The sequence below is a fragment of the Manis pentadactyla genome, chromosome 14 (assembly GCF_030020395.1).
Source record: "Manis pentadactyla isolate mManPen7 chromosome 14, mManPen7.hap1, whole genome shotgun sequence".
NCBI lineage: Eukaryota > Metazoa > Chordata > Mammalia > Pholidota > Manidae > Manis > Manis pentadactyla.
This window is the reverse complement of record NC_080032.1, coordinates 86,156,788-86,179,526: the sequence shown is the minus strand read 5'-3', so window position 1 is coordinate 86,179,526 and position 22,739 is coordinate 86,156,788. Positions and strand designations below refer to the sequence as shown.

Below are 22,739 nucleotides of genomic sequence, written 5' to 3'. Positions count from 1 at the left end.
TAACAATTAGTTGATTTAGGAATTGGAAATATTTCCATTCTATCATTTTCTGCAGGATTTGTTCCTAAATTGGAGAAGTCTGTATTTATCCGATTAGCTCAAGCATAAAACAAAGGGAAACTTTCAAAGACTTGATTGTGTATTGTTTTTGTGGTTTATTTTTTGCTTAAAGTTTTATAAGAAAAATGTTATGTTTGAACAAAATTAAGTTTATATACATTTTTCAAATGGCTGAAAACTTTTATACTGGGTGAGTAAGAGAGTATTTTTCTAACATTTTTACTAATTATTAGATGATGAAATATTGTATAATTACGTAAAAGTGCTTGACTGTCCATGTATTGGAATATATTCATTTTGCCAGAGATTATTATAATCAGGCTTATAGGTATTTCTGACAATCCAATTTTGTTGATATTTTGAAAAAGACTTTAGCATACAAGTTACGATTCTTTCAAGTACAGCTGTTTCTGAGTGTTTATCATCAACAAATGTTATTAATAATTATTGTTACTCAATTTTAATCCCCTCTGATTTACATAGAATTATATACAACTGTACATTTTCCAAGAAATTAGAATTTTTTTATTTAGTGATATAAGGCATTAGTTCAGACAAATTTTATTTCAAGTCAAAAAGATTAATCACTTGCATTATAGCTAATATATTCTTGCCTCTGGGAAAGAACCAACATATTTCCCATGAGCTGAACTAGTCATAATGTGTCTGTGGATTTCTTACTATTGCCTGTTTTCACTTGCCATAATCGAATGAATTAAAAAATAGGAACACTACTTACAAGCTTTCTTTCTGGTTCTACATATAAAACATACTCATTGCAAGAAATTAGGAAAACTCAGAAATACATAATGAAAAAAAACCCAGAATAATCTGTACATTCTGGTATACCTTCTTGTATTTTTATCTGTGTATATATGAATTTATATTTTAATCAGAATTGTTATTGCACCAACATAATCATTATCCTTGACTATTGTTTTCTCTGAACAATATATTGCAGGTAACCTAAAGGTAACCACTTATTCAGTTTTGTACAGGTATGAATCAAACAGGCATATATGTCCTGTGCTTTCATGGAGCTTACTGTCTAGTGAGGGAAATACAAAACAAATAGAAGTATAATTTCAAAATACAAGTTTTATGAAGGAAAAAAAACCCAGGTGCTATGAAGGAGGATAATTTTAGGGATGGAGTGCTAATTTTAGAGGGGGTGTAACAGAGCCGGAATGCTGACATTTAAATTTAAGCAGAGGCTTCAAGGATGAAACAAAGTTAGCTATGTGAGAATGGGGTTAAGAGAATTCCAAGAAGAAGAAATAACAGATGCAAAGGCCAAAAGATGAGAAGCGCTTGTTGTGTAAAGCTATCTAAAAAAAAGGGCAGCTGTCTGCAGCCGAGAGAAAGGGGGTACTGGTCCGTGATGAAGCTCAAGAGGTAGACAGGGGCCTGGTCCTATGGGCCAAAGAAAAGAGACTTTTGTCTTTTGAAGTAATATGGGAAGCCGTTTTAAGACTTTTCAGGTGGTGAAATGGCATGACTGTGTTTACACTTTTCTGGATGACAGATCAAAGATTAGCCTGGATGGAATGGAAGGCAGAACAAGGGTGAGCAGAGACGTGAGTTACGAAGCCCTTGAGGTTGACCATGAGAAAGGTGAGAAAACGTGAACTGAGCTGATGAGAGGAGACACGGAGAGTAGACGGCTGTGAGGTGTGTTTTGGAGTTGGACTTGACAGTCTGTGAGGTTGAGATGGGTAGGGCTGCTGGGTTACAAAGGATGTTGAAGAGTATGACTTGCGTGTGCGGCCTAAGGTGTTGAGTGGATGGTGGGCTCAGTCACGGACGAGGGGCAGGCTTGATAAGGACCCGGGATCGGGGTGGGGGTTGTGGTGTACAGCATTTAAAGTTTAGGTGATGATTCTGAAGGGCCTGTAAGGCAGCTGCATGTATAAGCCAAGAAGACAGTTGTATTCATGAGTCGGTACTTGGAAGCGAGTCTGGGTTGAGGATATATTTTTGGAATTTATCATCATATAGGTGGGATTTAAAGCCAAAGGACCAGATGAAATCACTTAATGGAAGAGTGAAGACAGACAGAGGAAGAGGGTCTAGAACTGTGCTCTGACCATGCCGGAGAATCTAAGAGGAGAACAGAGAGAAGGTGGGATCGAAAAGCCAGAGAAGCTGCCGAGCAGCCCAGCGGAGGGTGCAGACATGGCCGCTGCCTTTGGCGATGTTCACGTCACTGCTGAGATCATCAGAAGCGATTTCAGGGCTGCGTGTTGGAGGGCGTATTGTAATAGACGTTCGTAATTTATAGGTGATCAGCTAAATTTTAATGACTGCATATTATCTTCACTTGAGACAGCAGACCTCACTGAGCCGCCTGTACTGGTGGTAAGCCGGTGTCTCCTAAGAAACAAGCTTGTGGATGTTTTGATGGCTCACAGGCCCTGGGGAATTGCAGGCTTGCAACTCGGTGGGGCCGACCCTGGGGATTACACTCTGTTCTCTTCCCTCTAAATGTGAGTTTGGGTTACAGTCCACTCGAGGGTGCTGGGAAATGTGATGGTGGCTCAGTTTCTGAGAATACTGTGCATTTGCCAGTTAGGAGCTTCCTGGCAGTAGAAGGGCAGGGCTCTCCCTGGTTCAGACTGTGCTAACGGACCTCTGCTTTGCCCTGCTGGGGTGCGTGAGCATTGCCAGCCTCTGGCTCCTGGGTGCATGCTCTCATTCCCATTCCTTTAAAGTTAGAAACCATGGCTAGGTTCATTTCGGTATCTTTTCAGTTTCGTTCTGAAATAGAGGGGAGTCCTAGAAAGAATGTAGATTTTGTAGCCCAAGTGACTTAGGTTGGGACCTTCTGCCTCAATTTTCTCACCTATAAAATGGGACTAGTAATACCTACTTTTCAGAGTTATGGTTCAAGTTTATTGTGTGAAAATGGCTTAGAACCAAGTACTCAGTAAATGGTGCCTGTAAGTATTATTGTTCAAAGTAAATGTTCAGTATTTTGGAAATATTAATTAGTTGCCTGGGTGATGGTCTGTCTATATATGGGTCTGTGAAATAAAACATTGTCCAGCGCATAAGCCTCTGCAAACTAGTTCTTTCCTGGATGATTAGTTAGTAATAGCCGTAGTCTATTCTTTGTCATCAATATTTTATACCACAGTGTTATTATCAAAATCTATATAAGTGTGACCTTCACTTCTTAGTAGATTAGCACAGTTCTCTTATTCCTATTAAAAAGATAGGAAAGTATTTCCTTAAACGTTAATAAAAGTTGGTTCTCTGATAAGAGAGCATGCATAATGCTGTTCAGAACCAAAGGTTAAAAAATCCCCTCATTAGAATTCCATGGCGGTAGGAGGGTAAGAATGGCAGCCAAATACAAAAAAGAGATGCAAAGCTTGTATTTCTGCTCTGTCTTTGGAAGCAGTGACAGAAGGCCTTGAAAGGAAGGGAGGACTGGACGTGGAGTTTCTTGGTTTCCACTTACTTCCCCTAAAGATGGAGACACTTATTTCTTCCAAACAGAAGTGCGGTTCACCAGCTTAACATGTAAGAATCGCAGGTCCCATTTTGGTTATCTAGATATAAAAGGAATTAAAACAAAACAATAATAAATGATCGAAGTGTATAATAGGTTCTAAGAAAGCTCTCCCCAAAAACATGGCTAATGAACCCTTTTGTGTAGAGGTCTGCTTGAAGAGGAAAGCTTTGACTCTGATCGTAAGTCTATGTGTTCCTTGCCCTAGTTACACACCATTTACGAAAAATATTTATGATGAATTTAAACTTAAGAGAGAAATAACTTATTTTGACTAGAAAGGGACTTGGCTTTCCAGGAGAGAGACAGGGGGAAGGAAATGTTATGGCTTGTTATATGAATTTTCAGAAGCCGCTTTTCAAATAATTTGAATGAACTCAGTGTTCATCTGATTTCTCTGAGTGAAGAAGAGGCAATGATTTGATCTCTAGAAACATTTCTGAAGGGCTTTATTTTATCAAGGCATTTGGGTACTTATTGCTTATGTTTTCAAGGAGGTATATTAACACTAAGAGCTCTGCTGTAAAAAGTAACCGAGCAAGACTTGATTTTAACCCCGCTCTCTCATTCTCAACAGTTTGGAAGGACTGAAGTGATCGATAATACATTAAATCCTGATTTTGTAAGAAAATTTATTCTGGACTACTTTTTTGAAGAGAGAGAGAATCTTCGATTTGACTTGTAAGTTCTGGTAAAGCTTCCATTTTCAAAAATTTCATTTTTATATGCAGTTTTCATCACATAAGGTGAGGTCCTATGGTTATGCTGAATGCTAGATTCTCTTGGCCGGAAACCTAAGGTTAATTCTGTTAATCTGAGCACTGTGCCCATTACTGCTTTGCATTTTATGGCTGTATGTTTTTTTGGCTGTTTTTGGCTATATGTTTATTGAAAAATTAAGTGGACAATTTAACCATGTAGAAATGTTTTCAGACCATCCTATGCTTCAATAGGTTTCTTACGAATTCTGTGTATACTCCAAGGTGATCTCATCTCTTCCCATGGCATTACCCAAATCTGTTAAATTTCTCTCAGCTTCTTTGTATAATACATGGATCTCTAACAGTGGCTTCCTTTTATCTCTTCATGGCCTCATATTTCCAAGACCCAGAATATGAGAACCAGAAATTTTGATATTTTTAATGTTCTTGTTAATTTTGATGCTGAATCAGACATATTAAAATGTTATCATAAATTCAACTCCCTATTCACAGAGAATCTGGAGTCTGTCTGTTTATAAGATATTATTAATTATTTAGTTTTTGTTCCACAGAGGTAAACTGTGGTGATTGTTGAAGTATCTGTATATTGCTAAATGAAAATTGAGGATGAAAAGCATAATACATATTAGAGTATATGCTAATAGATCAAAATAATTGAAGAGAGTTTGTGAACATCACAAGTATTTAAAGATACAAACATCTTATTTTAAGTAGCTGAAAACAATACAGTATACCTTGCTGTCACAATTTATGAATATTTTTGATAACAAAAGCTCTCAATAGCTTACTTGAAAAAGTCATAATTGCCTCCTAATGTAAAAAAATTTTCTACCATTAATAGTTTTTTGATTAAACTGTGTAGTAAAATAATGGCACTGCTTTTGTTTAAAAAAGAAGAATCTTATTCCAGTCCCTTTCCTCCAAGAATTATAGGAGTTCTAAGTATTCATTATATTTATCAAACAAAATTTATTATGCCCCATTTTGTTTTGCTTCCTTGAAACCCCTTTCTAAATAAAAATGAGGCTCATGAGGAAAGCTTGAAGCAGAATGTAATGATTTTCTGACCACATTCATCATGAAGATTGCACATAGCGTGGGACGTGCAAACAGACCTTTAAATCATGTAGAATGTGGCTTCATTTTCCCATTGTTTAGGGTGGTCAGAGCAATTGTTTTTAAGAACTTTCCTCTCTCACACTGATATGGTACTTGCTTAATTTTCTTCCTCTGGTTTTAGACTTAACTTCATCCTAAAACCAGCCATGATTCCTTGTTCTCTCTCTCCCTCCCTTTCTCATTTATCTGTATTGTTTTCTCTCATTTAAAAGTTATAAATATTCATTATAAGCTTTAAGTATAGGCATTTAAAAGTGAAAGTTCCCCCGTTATTCCAATACCCAAAAAAATCATCAACCAAAAGTGTAAATGACTCACTTGCAGATTCTTTTTAAGATATACATGCATATGGGAATCTCAACATTTTGAAAATCTCAAATATTTTCCTGTTACTTTTATTTTTCAGCTATCTTCCTATGCCACTAATGAAATATTTATTCATTTTGGTGGCTGCATAATTTTCATTGTTTGAAAAAACAACTATTTAGTCAAACAGTTACTGATGGACATTTTGGCTTATTCTGTTTTTACTATTACATATAATTCTGCAGTGAGTATCCTTGTATGCAAATTATTTGTAAATATACTTTTTTCTTTTTGAATTTTCAGAATATGCATTACTCAGAGTCAGATTTTAGGATGAAAGGGTAGGGCAAGCCTACTCCCTGCTTGGTTCTAACCTTTGACACCAACTGAGCAATTCTCTATGCTCTGTTGGTTCTCTGAACTCCTTTGTATTTTAGCTCTGAATTTTAGAAGCATTTCTCTGTTTTGTTCTGGTTGCTCTCTGTCCCCAAGCCCCTGCTACCTGAGTGGCTGCTTCCAGGTGACCGTACTTATCCCCTTTCCTACACTGTTGTCTTTGTCTGACTCGCTCTGTACTGGTTCAAGTCCATGTCCTGCTTGTCATTCTTCACTCAGTATTCATAACTGTGGCTACTGTACACTTGCACAAGTGGGCTGAACATAAAGGAAATGGTGCTCTCAAAAGCATGATAGCAATCAAATGCCTGTCAATAGACCAGTGAGCAAAAATTAAGAGCTAGCAAGTCATTCGGAAGAGAAGGTAATGAACGACTCAAATAGGAGCTCGTGATGACTTACTCATCTTTAGTGACAATGAGCCTATGGAAGCTGATGGATTTTAAAGATCTTCCAGTGCAGCAAGTGTAATTCCACTCCAGTAATTATGTCTACCTTCCCAAGTACCATTCCAAGAATCACAGTGAGTCCAAATGAGACTGTTTTATGTTGGGAGGTGTCTGATGCGTATTTCATGTCAAGCTTACTAGGTACGCGTAGCATGGACACGAGAAGACATAAAGTAGAAAGGAAGCCAGGGCACCGATAGAACTCAACTTACTTCTTAGTATTTGATGATAAATCAATAATATTGTTTAACTGCACTGTATGTGTTTCAGAGAATGAGGAAAACAACAACTAAACTTCAATATACTTACTGGTGGGAATATGGAAGAAAGGAACAATTAGATGGTTTAATGTTTGTTACTAACATCTTCCAGTTATTTACACACTAAATGAAATGATTATAGAAGTTCATGAAGTTTGAGAGTTACTGCTATATAAATTTTGTAAGCCTAGATAAAAAGGAGTGATTTGAGATTCGAATATTACAATTGCTATTTGCAGTTTATGATGGAATCATTGACATTTGTTACTGTATTGAACCTACCCAAGAGATTTATTTTTATAAATGAGAAAACTGAGACCCAGAAAGTGTAACTAATATGTTCAAGGAAACTGTGTTCTCCAAAGTTGAGTCAAATTTTGACTGAAATAGCTTATAACTCAATGGTAGAAATCCTATCTAAAATTTTATGAAGATTAAAAATAATGCCTAAACCTGAGTATTTTTATTTTTGCCTTGGGTATCTAGTACCAATGATAAAAGTATGTATTTGAAATACTCTGCTGTGCATTGAATATAATAATATAATGAAATATATTTAATCTAAGTAAGCAAAAGTAAGAATATCTAGGGAATTATTGTGTTTGATTGGAATGGGAACATGTATTACTTTAGCTCAGTGTGACGAGAGAAACTAACAGAAATTAGTGTAAGTGACTTGATGCCTGTTAACTTCTTCAGCTTTCTCTCTTTTTCTAAAAATTATAGTAGTTCTTACAGAAATTATATAATGTACCAAATGTGAAACCATACTGTGAAACTGAATTGAATTAGTATCATTTTACCTTTTGAATAAATTGGGTTAATTTCAGAAATTGATCCAATTAACATTATTTCAATTTTATATGATCTTTGAAAGATTCAAGCCATTAAGGCCAGAAAAAGGGATACCTAGAGAAGATTGTCAAGAAAAACAACACGCGTATTCTCTTAGCTCATGTGCTGTTTTGATACCACTTCAATTCCTTTGATTTCCTTTTATTAGAATATCTCACATAACATTTCTAACCTGGAAGAGATGGCTTTCTTTTCTCTTTTACGTTATAATTTTCCAGCATATCTACCTAAATAACTGTGGAAAATGGTACAGTTTTTCACTATTATACGTATCTATCTATCCTTTATACATAACTATGACTGGTTTTTAAATTGTGTTAGCAATGTGTTATTCCTTGGAAAAAAATGTCCATTTTAGAATATTAGAAAATAAAAAAAGGGTAGAGTAGGCAATACAACCACCTGTAAAATCAGTCCATCTCACCTGGAGGACTATCGCAAGTACTTCATTTATTTACAGTAACACGTTCCTTTGAGGTAATAATCTTGAAGAATACAGTATTCCAAATTGGCCAACAGATAAATGTAAATGGTTTTCAGAATTGTTTTTTATTTAGGTAATCTGTCCATCGAGTTTACAAAAGTCTAAAAGGCAATAGAAAGGAGGCTTTGGAAGTTTGTGATCTAAGCAGTTGCGTACTGTGGAACATTTGAGAAACGGCTTTCAGGAGCTTTTTAAATGTGACTCTCAATGCTGATTGGAAATTGTCATGATGGGGAGGGAGCGAGTGGGCCAGGGAATGAGTAAGTATGTGTTCCTGGCCCCACGGGCTCCAACTCCTGTACATTCTGATTAATCCACAGGAATTATTGTTGTTGCTGTGATATGCCTGAGATATGTTTTTAAGAGTAGTTTATCAGCTATGAGTTTTAACTTTCAGCCTTTTTAAACTGATGTGTCCTTACTCGTTCAAGAAGCATGATCTCTGTCATCGTGCGTGTGTATGAGATAAAGTCATAAACTTTGGCACTTGCTTATTTTGTTATAATTATCACCCTGATAATAGTATAGGCACCTCACCCATCATTCTGCTCACAGTCACAGTCGAAAACTTCATCACGGGCAGAACAGCGGTACAAAAATGTCTTTGAGCAGGACGTGTGCATAGCCGTATCACTACCGAAGGTGTGCCGGAGAATAGGAGGAATGAGATAATAAGCCTTTTCACTCCAGTTTTTCTACTTAGACTAGAACACCAAGAAGGGAGTTATAAGCCTAGGTTTGACTTACCTAGCAAATTATTTTCCTTTTTGATAAACCGAAGATGATAATTGTGAAATGTATAATGTCATTAAAATTTATTTTTGAACCATCTCAATCCTTGGGGGGAAAAGGAGCCAGCACAGTTACTTCTCGCCTCTGCCGTTCGTCTCCCCACTGGGTAAGGGCTGCCTTCGCACTGTCCAGTGCCCATGTCTTTTGTGCATTAGATGCGCCTCATTGTTACTAGTAGGTACTCTTCACTTTAAAACTTGAATCTCAAACTTCACTCAAAGCTCTTCACTTCCTCTCCCTTGTGTCTCAGCTGCTCACCGGAGAAGGGAGGCGGAGGAGTTGGGAGGGGGAGTGGGTGTCTTAGCGGCACCAGCCTCAGCGGACCCGCATCAGGCACCGCGCTTGTCTCGCTCGTTGCCGAGGGAGGACCGCAGGTGACATTGCTCCTGCCCCTCCGCTCTCACAAGGCCCTGCCTAGGACCGTCATCGCACGGCCTCCTCCGCGGGCAGCGCAGAGTGGGCCTGCAGGCAGGCTCTGTGGCTCAGCAGCACCTGGCTAGGGAAGCTGGTGCTGGCCTCCCTTCAGGCACCTCAGATTTGGGGGGCTCCCCTTCACTTGGCTTTAGGGACAGGAAGGACCCTCCTCCCGCCCCTCAGGAGGTGGGGAACAGCCTGTCTCCTTGTGAGCAGGCTTTGTGGGGAAGGGTCCGGCCCTCGTGAGAGTGAGTGGTTGGCAGCTCTGAGCTAAGCATGAGGTAGGGGTACTTGGCGACTTTTTTTTAGCTTTGGGCCTTAGGTGGAATTCTAGAAAAACAGGGAAAATTCCAGTCACTATCTGTAATCCTCTAATAGAAAACATAGTTTTTAGGATCCACCCAAGTCAGTTACTACCAATTTAGTACTCTAGCAATAAGACCTCAATAGCAGGATGAAGTCATTTACACAACTGCCAGTAGGATATTTAGACACAGTGGGTTGTACCTTCCTAGGAGGAAACTGCTGAGCCTCCTGTGTTTCTGTCTCTCACACACACACACACGCACACACACACGCACACGCACACACACTTTAAACCATTTAGGATGTAGATACACTGTTTATGTCCGACCTGTGAGGGTGAGGAGCAGAGTAGTCTTGACAGTTTTAGAAGAGTTAGAAGGGAAATTCCATTAAAAGAAAGGCCATGGTAATTTCAAAGGTGTTATAATCCCACATACTACCTAAAGCCTGCCCAAGTAGGCTGTCAATTACCCATTTTTAAGGTCACAGTTTTAGAAAGCTTTGTTAAGGGAAGTGCGTTTGAAGATACTTACACTCTTTGTGATGAGAACAAACTCCTCCCTTTTTGCTTCTTTTAGCAGAAATGAACACATCGTGTTGTTTCTGCCCCACCCACACCACGCCCTGGATAGGAAACCGTTTCCAGGACTGACGCCTGGGAAGGAGCCGCCACTTACTTTTCACCTTTGCATTGGCTATAGCTGCTCATTTCAAGCTTACACTTACAAAATGTTGCCTTGATCAAGACAAAATTCTTGCATAAAAAATATATATTTTTTGTACTAACATCTGTAGGTTTTCAGGAGATGCTGGCAGCTTGCTGACTTAAAATTCTAGGTTGCCTTTGTTGACGGTGATCAGAGCACCGATGTGCAGGAGTGTCACGTGTGCACCTGAGGCAGGTGTCTGTCTCCTCACCCAGTTTTAAAGCCAGCTCATGGCGAATGCTCTTTGCTAGGGAGTAAGTGGACCTCTGCCTGGCATCCCGACTCCCGGGGAACTCGTTGCCTTGTATTGACGGAGATGCTTTGTTTCATTTTGAAAACATTCTTATGTGAGAGCAAAGACTTTAACCTTAAGAAAAAAACAGTTAGTTTTCGGTAGGAAGCTCTTCCCAAGGAAGGTGAGAGGACTGAGACTTGGGCAAAAAGCTGGAGCCAGTACAAATATTTTCCTATACAAGAATGCAGCAAATACAGGTTGTTTTTTGACTTTGAGCAATCCTTTCATTTCTACAAATTCTTTAAGGCGAGGGCTAAAGCGGCAGGGAGAGCTCTGTTTTTTTTCGTGGTGTCTCTAAGAAACCATTTATTTCCAGTGGCAACTGGTCAAAAACAGGACAGACAGCAGTCTTATATAAATACATTTCTCTTCCTGTAAAATACACAGGTTCCCCAGTCCTGTGATTGAGGAAAAAAATAATGTCTTGTTATTTTAGCCAAATTTCAAAGTTGACAATAGCATTTAATATATTCAGTAAGAATTAAAAAGTACACGAATGGCAGCCTGTTACCAGCACCTGTTAATTTTTTAATGGTGTCCAGAGAAGAGGAATTGCATTTGTTGGGGAGTTTTGAACAGAATTAGGATACTGTTGATTCACAGGAAGGAGAAATTTTAAGCTTGCCTTATCAAGTAGCAGAACTGATGATTGTGAAAACAGTATGACTTCTACTTATGTTGCAGGAATAAAAGGACTCAGAAATTGCAAAATTTACCATTGGCATATGGACCGCAGATTCTGAGAAACTTGCAAATTTGTTAAGGTTTTCCCCCCATTAGCACAATTTTGATTTATTTGTATGTTATTTATGTTTATTTGGAAAATACTGATATTTTTCTCTAGTTGTATTTTGTGGAACTAATTTGAATTTTATATTTTAATCTTTTAGGTATGATGTCGACTCAAAAAGCCCCAACCTGTCTAAGCATGTAAGTGCATTTTTTTATGTGTTTTACAATGATTGCATAATACAAATTATAATCATGATCTATGGTTGATATTTACACTGGTTTATTAATATTAAAGTTACATGTCATAACTTTTCCTGTAATGATTGCTATAGAAAGTAAATAACATTTTTAAAGGATCCCAGAATAATTTTGGAGGAGCTTATTAAAACAGATACCTTCAGTATGTGAAGAAGGTTGATCTTACTTATTTTTTACTTTTGTTTTTTTTCAAGGAAATGATGTCAGTTCCCTATGATGTCACTTAGAGTCACTCTTCTTTTTGGGTCACTGCCCTGCCTCCTCCTGCCCACTCCCCTTTTCTCATGAGCTCTGCTCACCAGGCAACAGCCTTTCCCTGGAGAAGCTTCCAGGTGCAGGCGATGCAGGGGCATCAGGGCATCCGAATGAGGCAGATGGAGACGCAGAGGTGGGGAGGGAGGGGTGGGAGTGGGACTCTCTGGTTAAGCACTGGTGGTCCTGACAGCCTGTAGATGGGCCTGAAGGATGGGAATTAGGCCAGGCGGCGTCACGGGGGTGCACACAGCATTCTGAAAGAGGTTAACTCGGTTCTCAGTGAAATCCGAGTACATAATCGTAGAGTTGGCAGCTGTGCCAGAGTCCAGGGGCTCAAGAAGATGAGGTCTTCACCTTTCCATTGTTTGTAGGCTATTGACTAGGTCCATGACATATGTCTATATGGTTTTCAGTACAGTTTGGTGAGGGGGATGGTCATAATTCAGAGAAGAAGGGGGATGCACGGCTGATCTCCAGCTAAGACACTGATTTGGGGAAACCAGAATCCTGGGTGTGGTGGCAGAAATGACAATTCACTGCTCCTTTCCTTTGTTGTAAAGAAAGTATGACATTTACCTTTGTTATGAAGCATAGAGCAGAATCGTTTGAAGAAGTAGCCCAAGAACAGTCTTTCTGATTGACTTTTCTACAAACTGAAAAAAAAATGCTGTAATAAGCTTATTCCTCGCCATTAAATAACGTTTTTGCCCTTGCCCCACCCGCCGACTCTTCTTGGTGAGATTTACATAGCATTGTGGCTGGACATTTAAAACTTATTTACATAGCTTTACATTGGAAATTATCCAAGTTTCATTGGAAAAATCAGAAAAAAACATGCATCTTCTAGTCAGAATTTCTCAGTTGCAAGGAATGAAAATCCCTCTACTTTACTTACCTCACATGTAGATGGTTTACTAAAGGATTGAGGAGCATCTCATGAGCATGCCATGTAGCTGGTCCTTACGAGAACTGTTGCTAGGAAACAGGTGTGGTGGGAGGGGCTGAGGATGCGGTGTTCTCTTTCTCTCTCAGTCTCTAAGGCCGCATACTCTGTGCGCTGTGACTCTTCTCTGGGCTGTTTCTCTGAAGACCAAGTTTCTCTGTTTATTTGCACATATGGAGAATGAGTCCACAACCCAGACTGGACAAAGACTTTCAAATGTCCACTGTCCCTGAATGTAATTTCTGTGCTTCTCAGTTCAAACTATTCTTCAGAGGGCATGATGGCTGGGCAGGTGAGGACATCTTCATGGGGCTGGACGTTCTGAGGATCAGTGTAAGGAAGGTGGTCACATGGTCTTTACCGATGTGGTTGCCTAGAGTTCAGGGCAGAGAATAGCGTGTGGGATAGGAAGGTGCCTCGAGCTCGTTAAGTGTATCCTCCTTAAGTAATCAGGAATGACCCCTATTATATAGGAGATACGTCTTCTAGAAGCCATGAATGTACGTATTTTTTCACATATGTTTCTTTTGCAGAATAGCTTATTTTTTTCCTATAAGAGAAGTTCATGTCTCCCTCATGGTAAAAATTCTTATCTTGACTCGACTCTACACTCAAAATCTTTATAGTATTTCTTTTACTGTCTTCTCATCACCATACTCCTCCCCAGAACAGCCTGGGATTCTATCACAACTTCCTTTTAATTCTCTCTTCAACTTACTTTAGTATATTCTGGTTTCCATTTCTGCTTAAACTTTTCTGACATAAGTCAGAACAAAATTTAATGGCCTGTCTTCATTCTTTACCTGACTTGACCTCCTCATTATTTTGTACACAACTGAGTATTTTTGAAATATTTTCTTCCTCTGACTTCCATGAAAACCTCACCCTTGCTTCTCTCTCTACCTCTCTGTTTACTCATAATCTAGCATTTTTTAAGTCTTTCTTCCTCCTCCTAACCCTTAATATTAGTGTTTCTCATGGGCTTACTTTTAATTTTAATCTCATCTCACTGTATAAGCTTTCCTAGGGAGACCTCAACGATTTCCATGTCTTATTGCAAAGACTCCCAAGTGTCTGTCCCTCTCTACGCCTCTGGAAATCCAGGTTTCCAACTGCGTATTAGATACTGCCTGGTGGGTAGTCTGCAGAAGCGGAAATCTCAAATACATTTTACAAAAATGTATGACTTTTTCCACCCTAATCTTGCTCCTCTGCTTGTATTATCTATCTTGAGATTATCATCAACACAGTGTACTTAGAACATTCACATGATTTATTAACCTCTTTCTCACACACTTCATCTAGTGAGTTTCCAAATCCTGTTCATTCTAACATAGAATTTTTTCCCTTCTGTCTTCTTTCCTTTCTTGCTGTTACTGCCTTAGTCAGATTCTCATTACCTTTCTCCTAAAGTATTGCTGAGGTCCCTATAGTTCCTCTAGTTTATATATCACCTCACATTTCTATGTATTCTTTAGATCACTCTCCATGTTAGATGCCTTAAATGTACTTAGTAAGCAATACACGTTAGTTAATAAGTGCCTGAGCTTATAAACAGGTGGGCCATGTCAAAAGAGGGAGGCAACAGTGTTTTTGAATTGTTACAAGAATTGTTAGAGATGACTGCCTTGGATTTCTGTTAGAAATCAACAACATCAAAGGCCCTTGTTTGAAAGCATCCAAGTTCAGATTTTAGGCAAAAGAGCCTATAATGCATTCAATCCAAAAGGAATTCAGGAGGCATTTGGGAGATCAGAGGAACTAGTACATAAGCGAGGTGAAGTGCCTTGGAATACAGTTCTTTAAAAAAGTCTACCTGCCAGTTTTGCAACAGGAAGTTGAAACAAGAGCCTTTTAGGAAAGGCTGTCGGGTGCCTGGCTGGCATGTGGGGTGCTGGACTTATCTATTTTTTTTTGCATTTATCTATATCTATATCTATATATCTATATATCTATCTATATATATATCTAGATATCTAGATATCTATATCTATATATAATATAGAACTTACCTTAGATTTCTAACAGTGCAAGTGAATCCAAGGTGAGTGGGTAAAGGGTCAGTGTGATTCTTTTGGAGATAGAAAAGTTTTTATGTGGAGAAGCATTATGCTCTAGGCTGAATTTTGGAATCCAGGGTCATATGCTTTTAGCAGATTTATCCATTTGATGAGTTTCTGTGGAAATTACTAAAATACTATCCCCCAAAGTGTCAGATCCTGTGAACAAAATCTGGCATTTTGAATTCCAGTTTTGTTCTCCGAATGGCTGCTGAACCCACTTATCTTCATGCCATTTTCAGAACTATGTAGCATACTTTCATTTGCATAATTTAATTGCATTAGTCAAATCATTAATGAAAAGATTTATAACAGGCCTATAATTGGTATAGCTAAGATTCTGCCTTGTGTTCTGGACCAGATGACATCAAAACTGTACTTGGTGTACTAAATTATCATACCCATCAGGCAACCCAAAATGCATTTATCTATTTGGTTGATCTCAGCAGGTACCCACTAAAATTTTCGATTTAGATGTGTCAATGGCTCCCTGGAGTATTTTGGCCACAAAATGCCAGCCTTCAGTGAAGGTGTATATGTTTTCTAAGTATCTTTTGTATAAACTTCCACATGTAGATGAATTATATTTGAAAATTTCATTTGAAAGTTAGTTGTTTGGACCATGAAATGCATTTTCTCATAGGTATAGATTTATAAGTAGGGCAAGATTCTTTCATGAGAATAAAAGCCAATGTAACCCATACTAACAAAACTGAATGTATATTCATACAATCAGGCAAACAATAAATATGTTCCGGGTACTATTCTGTGCTGAGGACTGTAACGATCGATGAGGCAGACAAGGTCCCTCTCCTAAAACAGCTTGCATTTTAGAGCTAGGGCGGTGGGATGGGTGGATTTAGTGAGTAAAAACTAAATGCAGGTAAAAGATTAAGATGACTTCTTAATAGCACTTAATATTAATAATATATTGATACTGAGAGAGAGGAACTGATGAAGCATGTCAGGTAGAAGCTTAGGTTCCCACTGCCAGGCAGCAGCCTTCTATTCCCGTTCTCACCCTGCGTGTATTTATTAAAGAGAAGTATGGAAAATTTAGGGGAAAAGCATTCGGTCTTGGCCCAGCAGGGCAAAGACCTTGAGTTAGAAAAGGAGTAAGAATGTCGGCGTGACTGCGAGTCTAGCTGCCGCATATAGAGCCCTGTGAATGAGGGGAGCGGGGAAACAGTGTGGAAGGCACACAGGATTTAGGAGGTGTTGAGATTTGTAGGCCACGGTTTAAAAAAAATGCTTGGAGGTTTTACCATGTATTTTACTAGGGGATGATGTAATCTGATTTATACATTTAACTAACAGCTGGCTGCTCAAGTGGAGAAGCGAGTTGGTAAGCGAGATGGAGTTACGGAGACTTTGGAGGGAGTCACTGAGAGGATGTAACCGCAGGTTGACCTTGAGCTTGACCTGGGCGGTCAGATGCACCTGACCCCACTCCCCTGTCCCCAGCCCTTGTTTCCATAGTCAGAGCCTTTTAAGGGACACAGCGCTGGGGGAGTAGGGTATTGTTGAGACCCCTTGTTCGGTACACATGGCTGAGCCCAGGTAAGGCCTCTGTCTGAGCTGTAAGATTCCGACGGCGGGCGTGGACATCTACCCATCTGCGGCCGCCCGAGACGAGCCTCTGGTGTGAGTTCCTCGCTTGTTAAACCTGCCCCCACCGGTTTGGATGGGTCGCCTCTTCTGTCCGCCTCTGCTTGCCCTCTGTGTACTGGGACAGTTTCAGATTTCCCCTGGAAAACTCCTGTGGTTTACAAACCAGCAGCCCAGTTATAAGGCTGCTGCAGTTTGGCTCGGCGAACAGTGTTTGGTGATCTAGCCCTTGAGGTGGTAAGAAGCAGTCAGCTTTGGAATCTATTTGGGGGCTATGATTGCTGAGGAATTGGATGTCAGATGGGAAGGTCAGAAAGGTAGAGGGCCTGCCACGTTACTGCCTAGAGTAACTGGTGAAATGGTGATACAGTTCATTGCAGTGGTGTCCACTGGGGAGGAAGAGACGGAGGTGGGGCGAGGAGAGAAAAGTCTGTGGTCACGGCAGGCTTATGTTGTTTAAGGGTCCAGTAAGCATCCGACTGGACCTACTGACTGGGCCGTGTCTGGAGGCCAGAGGTACAGATCTGGGAACCATCTGCCTGTAGGGCTGGAGCTCTGAAGTTACGTGGACAGGAGAAGAGGATAGAGCCCTGAGGCACCTTCAGCATTTAAAAGCTCTGGTGGAAGGAGGTGAGCCAGACGATCATGTGAGAAGGCCGGTCACAGGTGTCTCTCTGCAGTTTCCACCCTCCGGTGCTTTCTCTCCGCACTCCGAGTCCCAGTCCCTCCCCTTCCAGCCCGAAGGGCCCTCCCACTTTCCCTTGAACATCCCAAGTATATTTTTCATCTCGAGGACTTTTGTTTTTGCTCTTTCTCCTACCTGAAATGCTTTTGCGTCAAGTATTCACTTGGTTTTCTCCCTCTCATTATTCAGATTTCTGCTCAATTGTCACCTGAGAGGCCTTACCTGACTCCTCTGTGTAAAAGAGCTCTAATGCCTTGCCAGTAATAAGTTTCTTTTTCTATGTATTGTGCTTTCTGGTTCTTATTAGATGGCGAGAACTACCTTATAAGCACATTTAGGCTCAGGTACTTACGACTAATGCTCGATAAATGGGCTGTTTCCAGTAGCATGTTCAAGAAGTCTTTAAAAAATCTCTTAGACCTGAGAAGAGACAGGGATAATACCCCAGGTAGGTTTGGCAGTGTCCTCAGCACTCACTAAGTTATAGTAGATGGCATTGTTTGCATGTAAACCTGGCCTTTACTCAGGATTCAGTATTTAACAATGATATTGCATGATAATTTTGTATTTGGTATTATTGCTTAGTAATGCTTTCTTTCATATTATGTAATAATAATATTTAGTACGTTTTCTAGTTATTTGGCCTGTCAGCTGTCTCTCACCATGTTTACTAGCAATGAGAATATTTACTTCTTCTGTTAGCATATTTCTTATTTCTTTACCAATGAAAACTAGTATTCTGCATAAAGTGATGTGTCCCCAGAAGGTCAGTATTTTCCATAGATATGTTATAGCTGTGAAAAATATAGCTTTATTTTTAAAGCTATATATAGTATGGCTTGCAATTATTAAATATATGTTGTAGATTATTTTTTTAATTGGCTAATTTAGATCAATAACTCGTTGAGAGTATAATTTTCATTCAATGTCTTATTTATTTAATGGCCTTCATTTGGACTCTTAGCAGGCCGAATACATTTTGAAGATCGGCAGTTGTCCTGGAGGAAAATAAATAAATTCAGCTTTAGAGGATAATTCTGAAATTGTATTTGTAATTTAACAACTGATGTTGAGAACCTTTTATTAAACCCTTGGGTGGTAAAGTTAGAGGTTTTGGTTTGTAGATGGGTCAATCCATTAAAATGGCAGACCCTTGACTGAGAAAAGGAGTTGTATTGTTCTGTTGTTAAAATATGACAAATTGTTTCTACTAAAATACCGAGTCCAATTCTTTCATGTTGAGTTTGCCTTATTCCCCAAACAGTCTATAGATGTGCTATACAGCATATATGGAAAGTAGGAGTTATTCCTGGAGCACAGAAGTATCATGTTCTGTTATTATAAATAATTACCATATTAGTGTCTAATGCATGATGTAACTAAGTCACACTTCAGTCTTTATAATTGATGTGATTAGTATTAATGAATTAAATACAAAGGACATTAACAATATTAGCAGGGAGTACCAGCAATAAAATATTAGTAGATAATGCTAACAATAAATTTTCACAGGTAATACAAACTTCCCTCACCAATTATTTTTTCCCATGATGGTTAGAATATTGTGAAAGCAAGAAATTTTGTATCATTCATTTTCTCTTGCTCTTAACCGGCATAGCCTGTATGTGCTTAAAATCTCTTGTGTAGGCAAATCATTACCTTGTCAAGAAAGCGAATAACTAACTCTTGAAGAGACTGCAGCCAGTTCCTGTGCTGGGTTAAAGCTTAGCTATCAGTAAGTCTATTCAATGTCTTTTAATCTAAATTACCTATGTATTAGAGATATATTTTCAGATGTTCATTGATCACTTTATAAAACAGGAAAGCCATTTACAGATTATCTTTGTCTACTTTTTTGGAGCGAGATGCCACACTGTTGAACACTTATGAAACTGTTAATGATGTTAATGATAAAATATAAGTATTGATTAGCTTTGTATTAGTACAAAAATCATAAATTTCACTTACCATTAGTGCCTGCTGGTTCACTATACCGTTGTTTTTAAAATGTCATTCTTTGACATATGTATATTTATATGTACTAACACTACTTAACATTAAAAGTAAATTGGTGTGTAAGATACATCTGGATTTTATGACACTCAAAATGAGTATTTGTATTGACCACAAGTGTGAAGTGGGTTTGGAAAAGGAAATATAATTTTCTCAGGTAATGATAGTTTCTGCAGTACTAGAATCTTGTGACAAGTGTTAAGTTTTGAGTATAAAGTACTATTTTTTTTAACCCCAGGGAAGTAGGGAGGAGAAGGGAAGAATATATTTATTAGGTGATTATTATCCAAGCCTCCGTTCTTTGGCATCTGTTATCTTATTTGGTCCTCCCAACAATTTAATATGTATGTATTATTTATTATGCCTGTGTATAGATTAGGATACTAAGCATAGTCATTAGTAAATTGTTCAGCCAGAATAAAAACAGGCAGTGCAGATCCTCGTAATTTTCACTCTTTAGGAATATGTTATACTGCTTTGCTAAATAAATAAGTAAATACATGTATGTATGTATATTTAAAAGAACTTTTAAGAAGAATATATTGGAATCATTAATACTGGTACCTTGTAAGCAAGCAAACCAACCAAGAAATAAAACCAGTTCATTTATTGCAAAATAAACAACCATTTTATATGTGTGCAATTTAAGCACATTGCATTCATATAATTTTCATGAACAGAGATAAGTAGTGAGCTATAATATAAAATAAAATGTAGATGGGTGGTTGATCAGCAGAAATTGGAATAAAAGGAAATAATAAGGTAATACATTTGAAGGAATTAGAATTTTATACTCGTACCTACAGTTAGTCAACATTCCCCTGAATATTAATAAGAAAGGGAAGATAAATCATTATATTTGTATAATAACCAGCTGGAACCTGGTGGTATTGAATTTGAGGCAACGCTTCCTTGAATTTTGAGCTCTTATGCTAGTAATAAAACTGGATTTAGATTGTTATGGGAGAAATGCAAACACTTCCTCTGATTTGCTGATTTTTTTTTTTATAACTATGCATTGCTATGCTCTTTGCTGTTTTCTTGTCTTCACTTCCCACTATGAGATCTTTCAGCTTTAATGCCAGCATATTACCTTCAGGGTAATATTTGGATACTTTGAAAGAGTGGCAGACTGCATCCTTGATACTAACAATATGACTTACATACATTTAAATAGATTTCAAAACTATGTTCTGTGTGTTATTTAGATTATAAAGTAATAATTAACTCAGTGAAATATTTATTGATCTCATAGTCAGTTTGGAGAAAGCCCGATAGTTCATACGATTGAATAAATTGAGGCACTTCTCAACTGCTAGCCACTCGAACCTAGATTTGGTCTCAGTATGTGTTTTTTGTGGAAAGGTGCCTGGACTTATTACTGGAAATTTTATTATGACCCGATTATAATGATTCATCAGCTGGAACACAGCACCATAGTAAGAAATAACTAAGGAGTTCATGTTATAGCTAATTTTTATTTCTGTTTTTAACCACAGACCAAAATACCAAAAAATATCCACTAAAGGGTATTTATATTATAGTTATATTACTCGTATCGTGTAAAGTACACAAGAAATGTGGACCATTGAGATGACTAAAGTATGGATTCAGTAGAGCTTTCCAACACAAGGAGTAGGTGACAAATATTACGTGCCGAGTTTTGCATTGTAAGTAGTAAATGTGTTGTTTGATAGGGAATGCGCAAACACAGATGAAAAACAGCTACATAAACGCTGAAAATATTTAGGGGCAAAGTGGGCGGTGACTACAGAGATAATGTCTGAAGATGCACACCATGTCTTTTTGGTACACATTTTATCGGTTTTATTATTTTAATTTCCATTTTGTTCAGCAGTGATGGTGTTTGTGTGTTCCCTGGATGCTAGCGTCTCCCCGCATATGGATATGCTCAAATCTTCTGTTCTCTTAGGTAAACGTGAAACAGCTTTTACTGAGACCTTTTCACAGAGACTATGTTTTACTGAGTGAGACCCAGAAAAAGTCGTTACTCCATTGGCCAAATCCATTTAATACACAGTATGTGCAGCTGCCCATTGATACCAATGTCCTTAGAAAAGAGTTCTGGGTCCCCCATGTGTGCTTTTTGCCGCTGACTCAGAAGAGCAGTGATATGTTCCACATCTTCAGTATTCGACTCTAACTTTCTGCCATGAGAAAGAAATGCAGGGTTTTTTTTTTAACCCATGAACATATTTGTATAGTCTGTTTTGAAATTGGGAAAGACATACTAAGATAGTTAAACATGTCAAGGCTTTAAGTACTTTTTACCTACTTGGAAGCAACATTCAAAATAATTTGCCCTGCTCTGAAGGATTTGTCATTCTGTCAGCTGACAAGTTCCACATCCAGTTATTTTCCAGTCTCTCTTCCCCTCCTCACTGTTTCCTGCCCGCCCCCCCCACCCCCCCCATCCCACAACACGTGCAAGAACAGTTCACACCAACTCCGGTCGCCTTTTTCTGCACTGTTCCCTACCACTTGCTATAGCTTTAGTTGGGGCCTTAACTCATGGCTTTTTGTTAAATGCTCTAGCGTTCTGGTTGTTCCGGCTTCCAGATCTTTTACTCCCTCCTCCACACATTCTGCAAACTGGCACCTGAGTAATCTTAGAATGCACAGTTCCGAGGGTGTCTCTCCATTGCTGAGAAGCTTCCAGTGGCTTCTGATTACCATAGGGCAGCTTTTTTTTTTTTTTGCCTGGTCATCAGGACCTTCCACAGTCTCGGCTCCTTATCTCCAATTCTGCCCTTTACTTAAGGAAGCTCTTTTCTCATTACTTCTTGCCTGTAACTCATCTGTCTTCTGGGACTTTGTGGAGGAGGAATAGTCCTTCTCCATCTACACTTCTAGGTTCTTGGCTGAGACCCTCCAACCCCCTTATTAAAAAGACAGATTAACAGGAGAAAACAAACAGAAGTTTAATAACATGTACATTTCTAAATACCTGCAAGAAACTCAGGAAAACTGAGTGAACTCCCCAAAATGGCTAAAACCATCACCTTAAATACCACTTCTACCTAAGACAAAAGAAGATGTTGGGTGTGGGAACTCAGTTTTGGGAGGTTACCAGGAAATGCCCAGTAAACGGGGAGTGGTGGATATGCAGATTTAAGTCCCTACCTTCTCCACTGATAACAATGGAGTCATCCCCCTGCTTCCTTGTACAGAGGGGAGTTGTTCTTACAGATAGAGATTTCTCATATAAAGGTAAATTTTTCTGATGAAAAGGTAACTTCTCTCAGTTTTCTGAGCTTCTCCTGTGTCTGCGGAGTTTCCTAAAAATAATCAGCCTGAAATAGTCCTTATAACAGGCATATTTGGGAAGGCCAGTTCTACTGCCCTTCAGCCAGAATGTCCAGCTCTCCTCTTTCCGGGATCTTATTCGTGGCTGGCCCTCAAGGCTCACTTCCTTTAGGGAAATACATTCCTGACGACCCTAGTCTATCGTGCTCTTTTTCCCTCATGAAATTCTTTTTTCCTTT

The 22,739-nt window shown here is 38.8% G+C and overlaps 1 protein-coding gene across 3 annotated transcripts in view; it reads left to right on the top strand.

Annotated features, from left to right (window-relative positions):
- Positions 1-22,739, top strand: part of CPNE8 (copine 8) — a 164,185-nt gene that overhangs the window by 39,296 nt on the left and 102,150 nt on the right. For all 3 annotated transcript variants that reach the window (XM_036889385.2, XM_036889387.2, XM_036889386.2), the window contains 2 exons: positions 4,152-4,255; positions 11,570-11,609. In XM_036889385.2, coding sequence (XP_036745280.2) covers positions 4,152-4,255; positions 11,570-11,609 — 144 coding nt within the window. The remainder of the gene's footprint in view (positions 1-4,151; positions 4,256-11,569; positions 11,610-22,739) is intronic.